We start from the raw sequence: 12,363 nt of genomic DNA, 5'->3' as shown, positions 1-12,363 counted from the left end.
GGACTCCCCGAAAGAAGGACGCTCTGCACATGGTTTGTACACCTCCTTGAAATCCTTCCAAACCCTGGAACTTGGAAAGAGATTCAAGGGCCCTTAACCATTTAACAGGGGTGATACTCCTGCACCAAACTGTGCCAAATACAGAAAATTGACCGAAATTGCGCCACGCTGTGCCAGAACATCTTCGGCATGTGTGCTCTGGCAGTGACCGCGAACAGCAAGTGGACTTGTTCTCCAAAAAAGAGTGCAGCCTTTCACATTCCGTACATCGCGCAACGGCACCTCCTGCACAATTTCTCACAATTTTCTCGCTTGTAACACTGCACTTTTTGGTGTTTCCGGCAAGTCACCATCATTGCATGTGCGGCCATTCCGGGCTGTCGTCGTTGCTGTCGGAACGGCCAGGCATGCTAGGGTGGCTGTATTTAGAGTGTATACTAGAATACACTTGAGTGGACTGAGTGGTGTGGCGCTCCCTAGCCGAGGCGCAAGACAAAGAAAAAAGTCAGATTCGCTCGAAAGGCAACACATCGATTGCGATAGCAAATTAGTAGACGGCTATACGAAGTAAGCATAGTAGCTTGATCAGCTGTATAAACTTGTAAACATTCACTTACTAAATTAACAAGCATGGGGTCACACGCGTACAAGCAAACATGAACACATATCACTCGATGACTGCGGAAACTTGCTGTGAAAACGTCGGAGTGAGGAAGTGCGGCAGCAGCAGCGAGTGAATTGACCTTCGTGCTGTGTCTCGCTTCAATGCGAACTAAGCACTGAAAGCACAGTGCACACGAAGCTATCAACACTTAACATGCACACTCTCGCATCGCAAATTGCTTTCTGACATAGGGGCCGCGCGACTGCTCCATTGCGCAGTAGCCACCAGAGTAGGACACTGCCCCCCTCCCCTCGGTGCCTTGCATGCAACGGAAGATAGCACACTTCGTCCCCACTTCTTTGCGTGCACAAGATTGAGCCGCCATCGTCGGCTCACCCTTGCATGCTTTCACTCGCACATACAATGTACGACGCCCGACGACAATGTTATCGCCCTTTGACTTTATACAAAACGGCAATGGCAGAAATGCGCCTGGAGTGTCCATGTATTTGCTATCGCAGTAAAAGTAGACTGACTGCGCTGCGAGCGAACTAGATATTACGGAGGTGCGCGCTGCAGCGCCTTCAGCAGGCGGGCTTCTCTGTCCCTAGGGCCTGTATAACGTAAAACTATTTCAGTCTGTTTTTATGCCCATATGGGCAAAGCCCGAGACATTTTGACCTATCATGAAGCGCTAATGGCAGCTTTGGAATGAAAACAGATAAGAATAGTTCTACGTTATACCAGAAAGTTAGGAATTATGTGCTTTGGTATCGCCCTGGCCTATTATGTAGAAGTGGCTTTCAGTAAACCACAGTAGTTCATAACTCTGACTTCTCCGTACGGTCTGTTGGTTAAGCACATTTCCAGGCACTTTACGCACACTGTCGAGAGACATTAAAGAAATATGTATTTGTAAAAAAATGTTTTGGGCTACTTTTTGAAATTGTGCACTCACTATTGCAGAACGCATGTTTTTTGTGATTGCTACCTCTAATTAGAAATCTACAGGCACTATTATGAAAATTTGCATGCACTAGACGGTTTCAGTATTAGGGTAACCTGCTTCAAAATTTATCTTGAGACGTTGCTTAAGACAGTTGCAGTACAGCACCCGTGTTGGTTTATTCTGTGTTTTGTCATGGTTTCGAAGTGTGCTGCCATATTCCATATTCCATTATTCCACCAAAATTCAGATTGGCTTGCTGCAGATTGCTTCAAAATGAAATTGTCTGCTCCAGGCTGCTCCAAATTGTAATTTTGTCTGCTCCAAACAGCTCCAGTATGCAATTTTACTTGCTCCAGAAATTGCTCCAAAATGGCTTCTGGCAGTCCCGCCCCTGCTTTAAGTGCCGGCAAAAAATCCAAAAGAAGCATTCAGAAAATGAACTTTTTTTAAATTACACATCTAGATCGCAAGTTATTCGCAAATTTAAAAAAATATATTTAACATGGGGGTTGTAAATTTACGACCGTGTGTCTGCAGATACATAAATTTAAAATGGAAAGGCGCTGGTGGAAGGTTTCAACCATCTAACTTCAGCCATTGCCGTGTCATATCAAAACAATTGTTGTAGTTGGCGACATCAGTCACTGGGTGTGTCTATAGCCGTGAAAAGACTGCCACCAATGTCAATGTTTTATGCAGAAGCAAATCATCTGTGTAGCTTGATGATGGAGCTTGATGACTCAGTCAAATGGAAGCTTCACTTTCACGATGGGCGCAGCAAAACCTGACTGGCAGCTGCCATTTGTTAAATCTCTGTCGGGCGAACAGAGTATGTAGACTTGCTTATGGGGGCTAAAGAGGGAACTTGCCAGAATGTTAAAATGGATTGTAGAAGCTTGGCTTGTTATTTGCACTTCGAAAAACCCCTTAAACACGTGGACAGGCACGTCCTTGGCGCTTAAAAGATTAAAACTGGGGGTGTGCGAATACTCAAATAAACCTGAATCGAATAGTGACTGTTCGAACGATTCGATTTGAGAATTGAATATCTACTATTCAATTTCTTGAATATTCAATATATTCGGCGTAGAGACCCGCGCAGTGTTGCGTGCGCTGCGGAGTCCCTCGTGCTCGATGCTGCCCACGCGAGCGTTTCACTTCGTTTTTGGTACAAAAAGGAGCACCGAGCGCGCCGCGGACGGGCTGCCCTGGTGTATGTGGTAGTGGGCTTTGTCACTGCAAGCGCTCTCCGATGTCGGCCCCATGCCGGGCATTGCACACACGCAGCACAGCGCCGCATCGGTGGAGGCCGCCTTTGTTGATACAAGGTTCGGCCGGGTGTACAGGACCAACCAAAATAATAATCAGAAGTGGACAGAGGGGAAAGCAACAAAAGGAGCATGTAATTCGGGAAGTGCGAAAGCATGTGCAAAGATAAGGCCGATTAGCCGCCAATAGGCAAACAGGTCATGTTTCATATGAGGCGATGAACTTCACATCGCTTCAACAGCCATCGATCTAACCTGCACTCTTTATATTGGGAACAATCACTGATGAGTCACCCATACGAACATATCAGCAGCAAGCATTCCGCGATGGCTCACGGCCCATTCCCACATTGGCGAGTTTTCGTCACGGCCATACTGCTTAAACCATTATGCCTGATCGGCGCTGCTTTATCGAACGTTAAAGTTAAGGGTTGGTGCCAAAACAGCGTAGATCTATTCGCAGCAGCTGCGTGACACTCGGCTAGCCAACAAACCGCTTCGCAAATGAAAGTGTGAGAAGGCGGATTAGCGAGAAGGGAGGGAGGGAGGGCGAGGAGGGTTAGCGAGCGTTGTGTAAACTTGCTATTACTCCATATTTCATATTCTTTGACAAGTGGCAAATCACGCCGAACCTGACGATGAAACAGCATGGATGATGCCAGCTCTTTTTTTACAGTTGGCGTTGGCTACGCACGGAGTGGTGATCGAGTCACGTGATGCGTGGTCCTTTTGTCTATTGCGCAGATGGCCTTACGGTAACCCAACAGCCGTAAAGTTGGTTTAGCCCTTCTGTGTTCTGGATAAAAACTGGATAGAAAAACTTCAATAAATAGAAGTTTGTCGCAGAACACAGGCCCACTGTTATACTGAGAACCTCACTGTTATTCAGTAACAGAACGTCACGAATTAATTAGTTTTAGAGGGTAAAAAATAATGACTTGGTTCTACTCAACAGAAATTCTATTGATAAAAAAATATTTTCCAGACCTTCATTTACTAGAACTGAGTTGTAATCAGTATGTGCTGACATACTAATTTTTTTTTATGAGAGTAGACCGTACTGGTATGCCTTGACTTTTATCGGCCTAAGTTACTGATAACTTGTTAAGGTCTTGTTATGCATTGCTAGAAGAATCCCGAGCATGTGCAGCACTGTATATTCTTCACAAAATATTTAAGCATTAAATTTTGTGAAAGATTTTTTTTTATTCGATTCTATATTTTGCTTTTCTTTCTTGATTTGTTTGATTTTATATTCGATTCGAAATCTACTATGTGATATTTGCACACCCCTAATTAAAGCTCCTTGAAAATAAATGCAATTCTCTGCATCGACGCTATGCTGTGAAGACTTTCTGTTGGGAAACAGTCCTATATACAGTATTCCCTTTTGAGCGTTTCGCTGAGTGATTCCATTCTGGCATGTCCACAACCACTGACAACAGGCTTGTTTAAATACCAATTTTCATCGTATTGCTAGACGAAAGCCAGTTCAAATTACCAAGCCATACCACCATATTTGTTGTTTTTCTAGTTGGTTTACATTGCAGCCATCATGGCTATGTTTTTGAGGCCTAAACTCTAGATGTCTGGAGGCAAGTACGTTTCAGCCATGTGGCTTTAACATGACAAGTATCTTGGGGGTGTAGCCAGACACTAATAACCTTCAAGTGAAGTGTATGTGACGGGCTGCAATGCAATTGACATTGTTACAATGAGAAACTCAAGAAAAGCCACACGAAGAGCTTGAAGCATGTGTGCAATTGAATGGCTGTGTGGCTGTAAAGAATTGTAGACAAGATCTGAATTTTGGCCTTCAGCAACCTGGAAATTTTTGAATTGTTCTTGAATTTTGCGTTGGGTGTTTTGTACGAACCCTGTGGGCTGCACGTAGCCCAGTGCCCGGTATTTTTGGAGTTGGAGCAGTGCCATTTTTCACCAAATTTATCTGTACTTGACAAACAAAGTATATTTAGATAATAAGCCTTAAGAGGAAGCTTTAGCTCGGGCCCAACTCCGACGCGGCCTATTCAAATACATGTAAAACGCAAAAATGTTTTTATGAGGTAACCCCTGGACCGATTTTAATGAAATTTGTTGCATTTGAAGGAGAAAGTTGAATTCTAGTGACTGTTGGAAGCAGAATTTCTATTTAGGGCTTGAATTTTCTTAAAACGATTTTCAAATATTTGACCGTTTGAAAAGAATAGAAGCACAATTTTTAAAAATTGATAGCTCTGTATCAAAAAGAGATATCGCGGTTCTGTGAACGGCATCCATTAGATCATTGAAAGCGGACAAATTCGATATGTCATTTTACATCTTACGTGAATTTGTTACGTTGTTTACAAGGGTTCTGCAAAAGCTGTATTTCCATGTTATTAAATTTTTTGACATTCATGTGTAATATATCAATTTTTTTGCTTTGGATGTACTATTAGATGCATTTCACAGAATTGTATTATTGTTTTTCTTTTAGGAGTTACGGAGTTGTAAACTTGACAGTTTGGTTTTTTGAAAATTTCGGATTTTCGCTAGTTTTTAATAAAAGATTGACGACCTAACTAAAAAATTCGAAACCAACAGTCACTAGACTAAGTTTTCCTTTTAAATGCAACAAACCTCGTCAAAATTGGTGCAGTGGTTGCCGAGAAAAACGAATTCTCTTTTTACATGTATTTAGATGGGAGTACCCGAGCTAAAGCTTCCTCTTAACGGTAGCAGATAAATAGTACTAATTTAATGAAGATTCGAGTGGACTCTATGACTACGGTGTGTATGTGTGTGTTGATGTGTGGTCTTGTGGTATGGGTTACTACTTCTGGTGGTGGTTCACTGTAGAGCAAACTTGCGTGTCATACTTCACATTCCTGTGCCGATTTTAGAGTTCCTTATCTGCTGTGTATTCTTGTGTAAGGGCACCAGTGTACGGTTGCACCCCTAAATTTGAACCTAAGTATTCTTGGAAAAAATTATTCATGTATGGTTCGCACCCTTTTCCCATGTGCGCACCTCAGGCATCGCCGTGTAGCAGCATCTTCATGCAGTAACGACGTGATACACAGAGGCATTTTGGCCTCCTCTTTTGTTATAATCGCAGTCAGAATCCTGTCGCAGTTGAATAGTTTTTGTTTCTGTGGTAAGGCTGTCTGTTTTCCAATTCGATACAAATTTATGTACATTATTTTGTATATGGGCTGCACCGAAAACATTCTGGCCTAAGTTTTCGATGAAAAGTGTTGCCCTTATACAAGAATATACGGCATCTTATAAAGTCACATTTGTTCCCATCAGTGTAATCCTCTCATCATCACCTATTCTCACTTCATATTTTTAACAAATAGTGGCGGCCCCTTTAAACCATCTAATAATCATCAACATAGTCAGTTTTATGTGGCCAAGGCTAATACGTTTGGTCACTACTTATGTTGTGCCTGGTGTACCCCTGAGCATCATTGGTTCATGATGCTATGCTGTAGCCAGTTAGTATAAGTGACATTTCTTGATACACAGGTTGGTGCTTGTTTAAAGTGAACTGGTAACAATAATAGATGACAATTTGTAGTGTGCTTAGTAATTTAGCTTGCTTAGTGATTACAGTCAAACAGTGTTACAGTGAACGTGACTAAAGTCAATTTTATTGGCATATACTCAGGGAAGTTTTAGCATGTTAATTTTTGCATGTCAAATCTGCTCGGGCACATAATTGATAAGTATTGAGTTCCCAAGTGCTGTTGCCAAGTACCATATTTACTTGAATCTAACGTGCACTTTTTTCCAATAAAACGGGTCCAAAAATTGCGTGCGTGTTGGAATCGAGTACAACCCTAAATCTGCGTTACCATATCGCCATCGACATTCCGAAACAGCCGCCTCATACACGCTTCAAGCTTAGCTGCCGTAGCTTTCCCCATGTGCTGTAGTACATGTGCTTAGGCAATGCTTCCGTTGGCCTAGGTTAGTGCACCGTCCGTCTTCCCGTTTTCTGCGTTTGCTCTATCAGCATGGAAGTGCTGACTGCAAAGACATGCCGAGTTCATCACGATGCCGCAATTAAAAGGAAAGCGATCACGTGTGCGGAGATGGATGGAAATCGGGCCGCATCACGGGCGTTCTGAGTTTCCGAAACTTGCGTGCAGGACTGGCACAAACAGGAGAGGCGTTCTACACCAGCGGCTGCTATGTAGTACAGCACGGCCGCGCAGCCCCTTTCTTGAAAGCGATCTACGGCGGAGACAAGATTCTACGCATCTAGGCGCACCGCGCTGGGTTCTCGTCGCTTAGTTCGCGTTGAAGCGAGAGGCCGCACAAAGGTCAATTCCCTCGCTCGTGCTATCGCACTTCCTCAATCCAGCGTTTAGAGTTTCCGCGGTCAATGAGTGAGACATGTTCATGCTTGTGTGTGCGTGACACCATGCTTGTTAATTTAGTTAGTAAGCGAAGGTTTAAAAGTTTACTCGTCCGATAAAACTACTACCCTTACTTTTCGCATAGCTGTCTACTAATTTGCTATCATAATTGATGCTTCGCCTTTTGTGCAAAACTCAGACTTTTTTTTATTTATCGCAACTTTAGTGTATTGGGAGTAAATCATTCTTTTTCCCAAATGAGAGAAAGTTGTATTTCTGTAAGAAAGAATGAGGTGCGCGGTACTGTAAAGGACTCTTTCTTTCTTTAGGTCACAGCAAACAGGTGCACGTTACAATCGAGCGTGTTTTCCTTTTTTCCTTTATTTTGGTCACGAAAAACGGGTGCTCGCTACAATCGAGGGCACGTTAAAATTGAGTAAATGCGGTATGTCTGCTTTTTCACATCACAGTGTTCAATGTCCTGGACAGTCTGCTTGTTGCTTTAATATGCACTAGTAGAGCTCAAGTGCACTGCAGGAATGGCTAGTCCAAGGTGGAATGTCAATGGAGATTTATCACTTAGTTCCTTATACGAACTGATTTGGTTTGCCTATAGTATAGTTGCAGAAGTGGGTGTAGTGCAACTGTTGGCACAGCTTGCGCACTTACTTTTGTCAAATTCAGGTGCAAATGGTGAGAAATTGTTGAAACAGGTCTTTACTAACAAAGTGCCAAAGCACAACAGCAAGCTTATTGTGCCAACCATTTGTGTTGCCTGTAACTGTTGCTGACATCTAATTTGACAGGCAAGGGACAAACAGGTGCCATAACGGTGCCTTTTGTCACCTAGTTTTGTTGCCTTTTAACTCGCATGGTTCCCTCTACTTCTGTGCTATACTAGTTGCCGATTGAATATCGTAAGTTTGGAAGGAGTTTTTGGTGCGACTTTGTGCATCAAATATTAGCTATAAATAAAAGTAATTGCAACATTTGTGCTGTTCACTGTAATGAGGTTCGACTGTATTAGGTTGAAAGCTACCTATTTGGGGTCAAGCACAAAAATGTTGCTCCTGCGGTTGCTCCCTCCCCAAATCCCCTGCTGCTGCCCCCTCTACTTGCACTGCTGCCACCCGCATTGCTGTATGGCGCTTGTGTGCGTGCCCTGAGGGGACTGACTGGGCCCAGCACTGTGCCCACCTGCAGCCCATCCTGGAGTGTGGTGCAGTGGAGCTGCTGTGTGGCCTGACACGGCGAGATGAGCCCGCCCTGCGACTCAATGGGGTCTGGGCCCTCATGAACATGGCCTTCCAAGCTGACCAGAAGATAAAGTCTCAGATCCTGTCGACACTTGGCACTGACCAGGTCTTCAGGCTCCTCTCAGACCCTGACGTCAGTGTGCTAATGAAGACACTCGGCCTGCTGCGCAACTTGCTCTCCATCAAGCAGGTCTGTTTCTCCACCTTAATTTCCACTGTGTATATGATACTAACAGAGAGAAGCAATTAACTATACACATTTCAGTTTTGTAATGTTCAAAACTTAGATACTTTAGCTTAAGGAGAAGTTTATGGTTTAATAAGCAAAAAGTATCTTCACCAATTTTCTACGTATGCATTGTTGGGTGCTTAGCACAGTGTTTAAAGGGCAACTCTGTTGATTTTTCGGTGTCAATGTATGTCCACGAAATTCGCTGTGTATGATCCTCTGCACACTTCTGTCATTTCTTCAAAACTGCAGGCTTGAGAGTTGCACAGATTTTTTATAAATTAATTTCATTAATTGCCTTGAACCACCTATCTTGCCTTCTCTTCAGTTACTGGTCACATAGTGTTATGATGTAAATAGTTGTATATGCAGAACATGCTGGGAATGAAGGGCAGACGACAGCGACAACAGCTTTAACGAGTCAATGATTGTGAGCTAGTGTTTGGTGCGAGAAGTTGTCATTGTGAGAAGTTACATTGTGTGTGAAAGAGCAAGTGGTGGGTTACAAGTGGTGTTACGCTGTTACACAAACTTCAGCCCTCACTAGCTGCACACACAGTTTGAGCCAATGTGGCTGGAGTTCAGCAGAAGTTAGCCTTAGCACAGTTGCCAAGGTCATGCTTCTGCTAAGGGCTTGCTTCACCTGAAGCTTAAGCCATTAGTACAAAGAAAACTGTTTTTGTAGTTAGTTTTTCTCATACAAATTAGAAATCAACCATTCTTCATTCCGTACAGTGCACACACAAAAAGCGAGAAGTGGTGACACAGTGCACCATCAACATCGGTATGTTGCCATTCCATTTTCAAAGTTCGTCAGTTGCACTCGCTGGTGCTACCCTAAATTAAATGTGACTGCATACATGGTTGTACGTTTATGTATTGTTATGCTAACTCGTTATTTAGCTTCTGAGATACACTGTTTTCCTTTTATCATTGTATCATTGAGGAATTTATTGTCTACACCATTCACAATGCACTGTTAACGTTACATTTGTCATGGTGCTCTTTGGCCATACCTGGCCCTTGCGCCATAAAACACCACACATCATCATGTTTTCCTTTTATCCCAAACGGGCACCAAGTGGTGATTAAACAACTGGCTCGTTCAGCTGCCAACAGTGTAAGTTCTGGCATGGGCATTTCCATGAAACATTTCCATGAGCGTTTTCTAAATGAGCAGTCGTATGCGTGAAGTCCTAATCTATGTTTACATTATGGAACACATGTCTTGTAGCCATGAAAAGAGTATGAAGAATAATGAATAGGCAGGATAACAGCTCACTGTTTTCAAAGGTATCCGATTGCTCATACCAGCTCAACTAAGAGTGATTCGACGGTGCTTACATAAGCAAAATGTGCATGTTTTACTTTGTTCTGGTATTATTAGATGTTACCAAATCACGGCGTGCTATATGGAATGAAATCTCGCTATAACGAAGTTGAAGAGGGAGCCGGAATTACTTCTTTACATCCGATATTTCGTTATATGCATTATTGCATTCATTACTGCACTATGAATCTCTATGGAGATTTCAAGGGGAATTTGGGAATTTCCCTTGCTTTATTACATACATTATATTGTTGTGCAGTCGATCCTGGATATATCGAACTCAAAGGAAATCTCGAAATATTTTCACATATCAATAATTCGAAGTATAAAAGATGACTATCTGATGCTTATCTGAGATCTCCGCTTGTCTCTGACAGTTTCTAGAGATCGTGAAAAGCCAGAACTTACCAATTTACTTCTCCGTGAGAAGGCAAGGAAACGCTACTACTATAGACATGGCAGCAGTTGCAAGCAAAGGGGTAAATTTATGTGAAAGGGATGGTATAGTACATTTCTGCTATTTCTGGAAAATAAACACCTTGCAAATTTGTCAAACGGACAACTTACACGGGGTGGGCAGAAGCACAGCCACATGAAGCGCACCGTAGGGCCTAGGCGACGCTACAGAAGTGGTTGCACATCAAATCAACACTTCTGTGCCTGCCGCAGTAGCTTTGCAGCTATGGCATTGCTCGATGTTGCGGGTTTTATCCAGATCGTGGCAGCTGCATTTCGACGGAGGCGAAATAAAAAATGCTCGTGCACTTACGTTTAGGTGCACGTTAAAGAACACCACAGGACCAAAATTAATCAGGAGTCTGCCACTACGGCGTCACTCATAATCCAATTGTGGTTTTGACATGTACAGCCCCATAATTCAATTGAAGTTTAATATTTCTGCCATGATGCAATGTGCCATGTGAGGCAATGAATATGCTCAACCCTCTCAGAGGTTAATCTATGGAGCACTACAACGCTTCGAGCAAACACCTCCCCCTATGTGTTTTGTGTACTACGCAGGCAAACAGTAGTGGTGCACACAAAGTAACGTTTAACGTCAACTCACCACTCTTGTGTTGGACTAAACGTTGGAAGAAATGAAACACTCGCTGTCAACATCACTGCTAATTATCGTCAATCAAAGCAAACAACACAGTGAGCTTTGCTTATATCGATTTCCTCACTGCATGGGATTTGCATAATTTTTATTCAAGAAAAGCTAGAAATAGACACTCTCTGGAAGCAAACCAGCCTCTATGGATATGCACCGTGCAGCCATCAATTCACTTGTATTAAGAATCGTGTTTGAACGTGCCCGGCTGCGTTTCCCTTACAATATGCATCATTTAAATGGCTGATTGCTGGGTTTCGGAACCGACTTTCTGTTGGAACCAGTCATCCTCGCTTCTCGACTCTGCTAAAAAGTCCACGGGCCTCTTACGTCGTGCCACTTGCCACTCCGACGTCTTGCGGTTGGCACGTACTTCCTTCATTCTCGGCTCTTTCCCTCCGGCCTCTGTGTCGGTGACTGTGACACTACACATATGCTGTTAGCTTTGAAAATGCCATTCAGCTTTTCAGAAGATTCAAGGCCATTTCCACTGACATGTAATGGGCACGAATGAAACTGCGTGTTCAGTGCAGACCTCTGAATTGCACAGCGATGAGTCTTGCACGCTGTTGCCGCAATAGCTCTTTTCGCGAAGTGCGGATGTGGCATGCGGTGGTTTTGTTAAATTAAAACTAATTTAAAGGCCTGTCCAAGTGGATGTTGGGGTCGGATTTATTTTGGCCACTCATTGAATCCTAAAATGCCCTTTGGAAAGCATCTTCTACAAGAAGATAAACCTGGCAGCGCAGCATTTCCAGTTATCATGGCCTACCTCAAAAGTAGTTATAAGGCAATCTCTGGCACTGTATAAAGATCTAATGAGCGAGGGATTTAACGTAAAATTTCAGTGGATCCCATCCCACATAGAAATTGAAGGAAATAAGAAAGCTGACGCTCTTGCATGCCTAGTGCTTACATGTGTTGCAAAAGTGAGAGTACCAAACATCTTTCAAAACTCTTAGGATGCAATCCGCAAACACAATTAGGGTGATCTACAAGACTCCACACCAGGCCTGTGTGACCCATGGAGTTACTTGTGAAGAAGCCATACTGTTATACCACAACAGAGCCGACTCTGCATTCAGCCCGGCTTGGTTATTTAAAACTGGACAATGCGTTTCCCCGCTCTGTGTCTTCTGTGGGGGTATCAACGACCTCGAACGTTTAATTTGCCTATGCTTGCAGTTCGACATGGAAAGAAAAGTAATGGTCGACAGCCTGCAAAAATATGGTCTTTCGCACGGTACCTATGAAGACGTTGTTTTCT

The 12,363-nt window shown here is 43.2% G+C and overlaps 1 protein-coding gene across 8 annotated transcripts in view; it reads left to right on the top strand.

The window, feature by feature from the left end:
- LOC142566136 (armadillo repeat-containing protein 8-like) overlaps window positions 1-12,363 on the top strand; it is a 99,196-nt gene that overhangs the window by 45,813 nt on the left and 41,020 nt on the right. For 5 of the 8 annotated variants that reach the window (XR_012824977.1, XM_075676947.1, XM_075676949.1 and 2 more), the window contains one exon: window positions 8,338-8,616. Coding sequence is in view for 7 of the 8 variants with exons in the window: in XM_075676947.1 (XP_075533062.1) it covers window positions 8,338-8,616 (279 nt within the window). In the remaining variant the exon portion in view is untranslated. The remainder of the gene's footprint in view (window positions 1-8,337; window positions 8,617-12,363) is intronic. The other 3 variants (XM_075676950.1, XM_075676951.1, XM_075676948.1) reach the window with 2 other exon arrangements.

Source organism: Dermacentor variabilis, unplaced genomic scaffold (genome assembly GCF_050947875.1).
Source record: "Dermacentor variabilis isolate Ectoservices unplaced genomic scaffold, ASM5094787v1 scaffold_12, whole genome shotgun sequence".
Classification (NCBI taxonomy): domain Eukaryota; kingdom Metazoa; phylum Arthropoda; class Arachnida; order Ixodida; family Ixodidae; genus Dermacentor; species Dermacentor variabilis.
The sequence above is the reverse complement of the archived record's forward strand: the minus strand, read 5'-3'. Positions and strand labels throughout refer to the sequence as shown.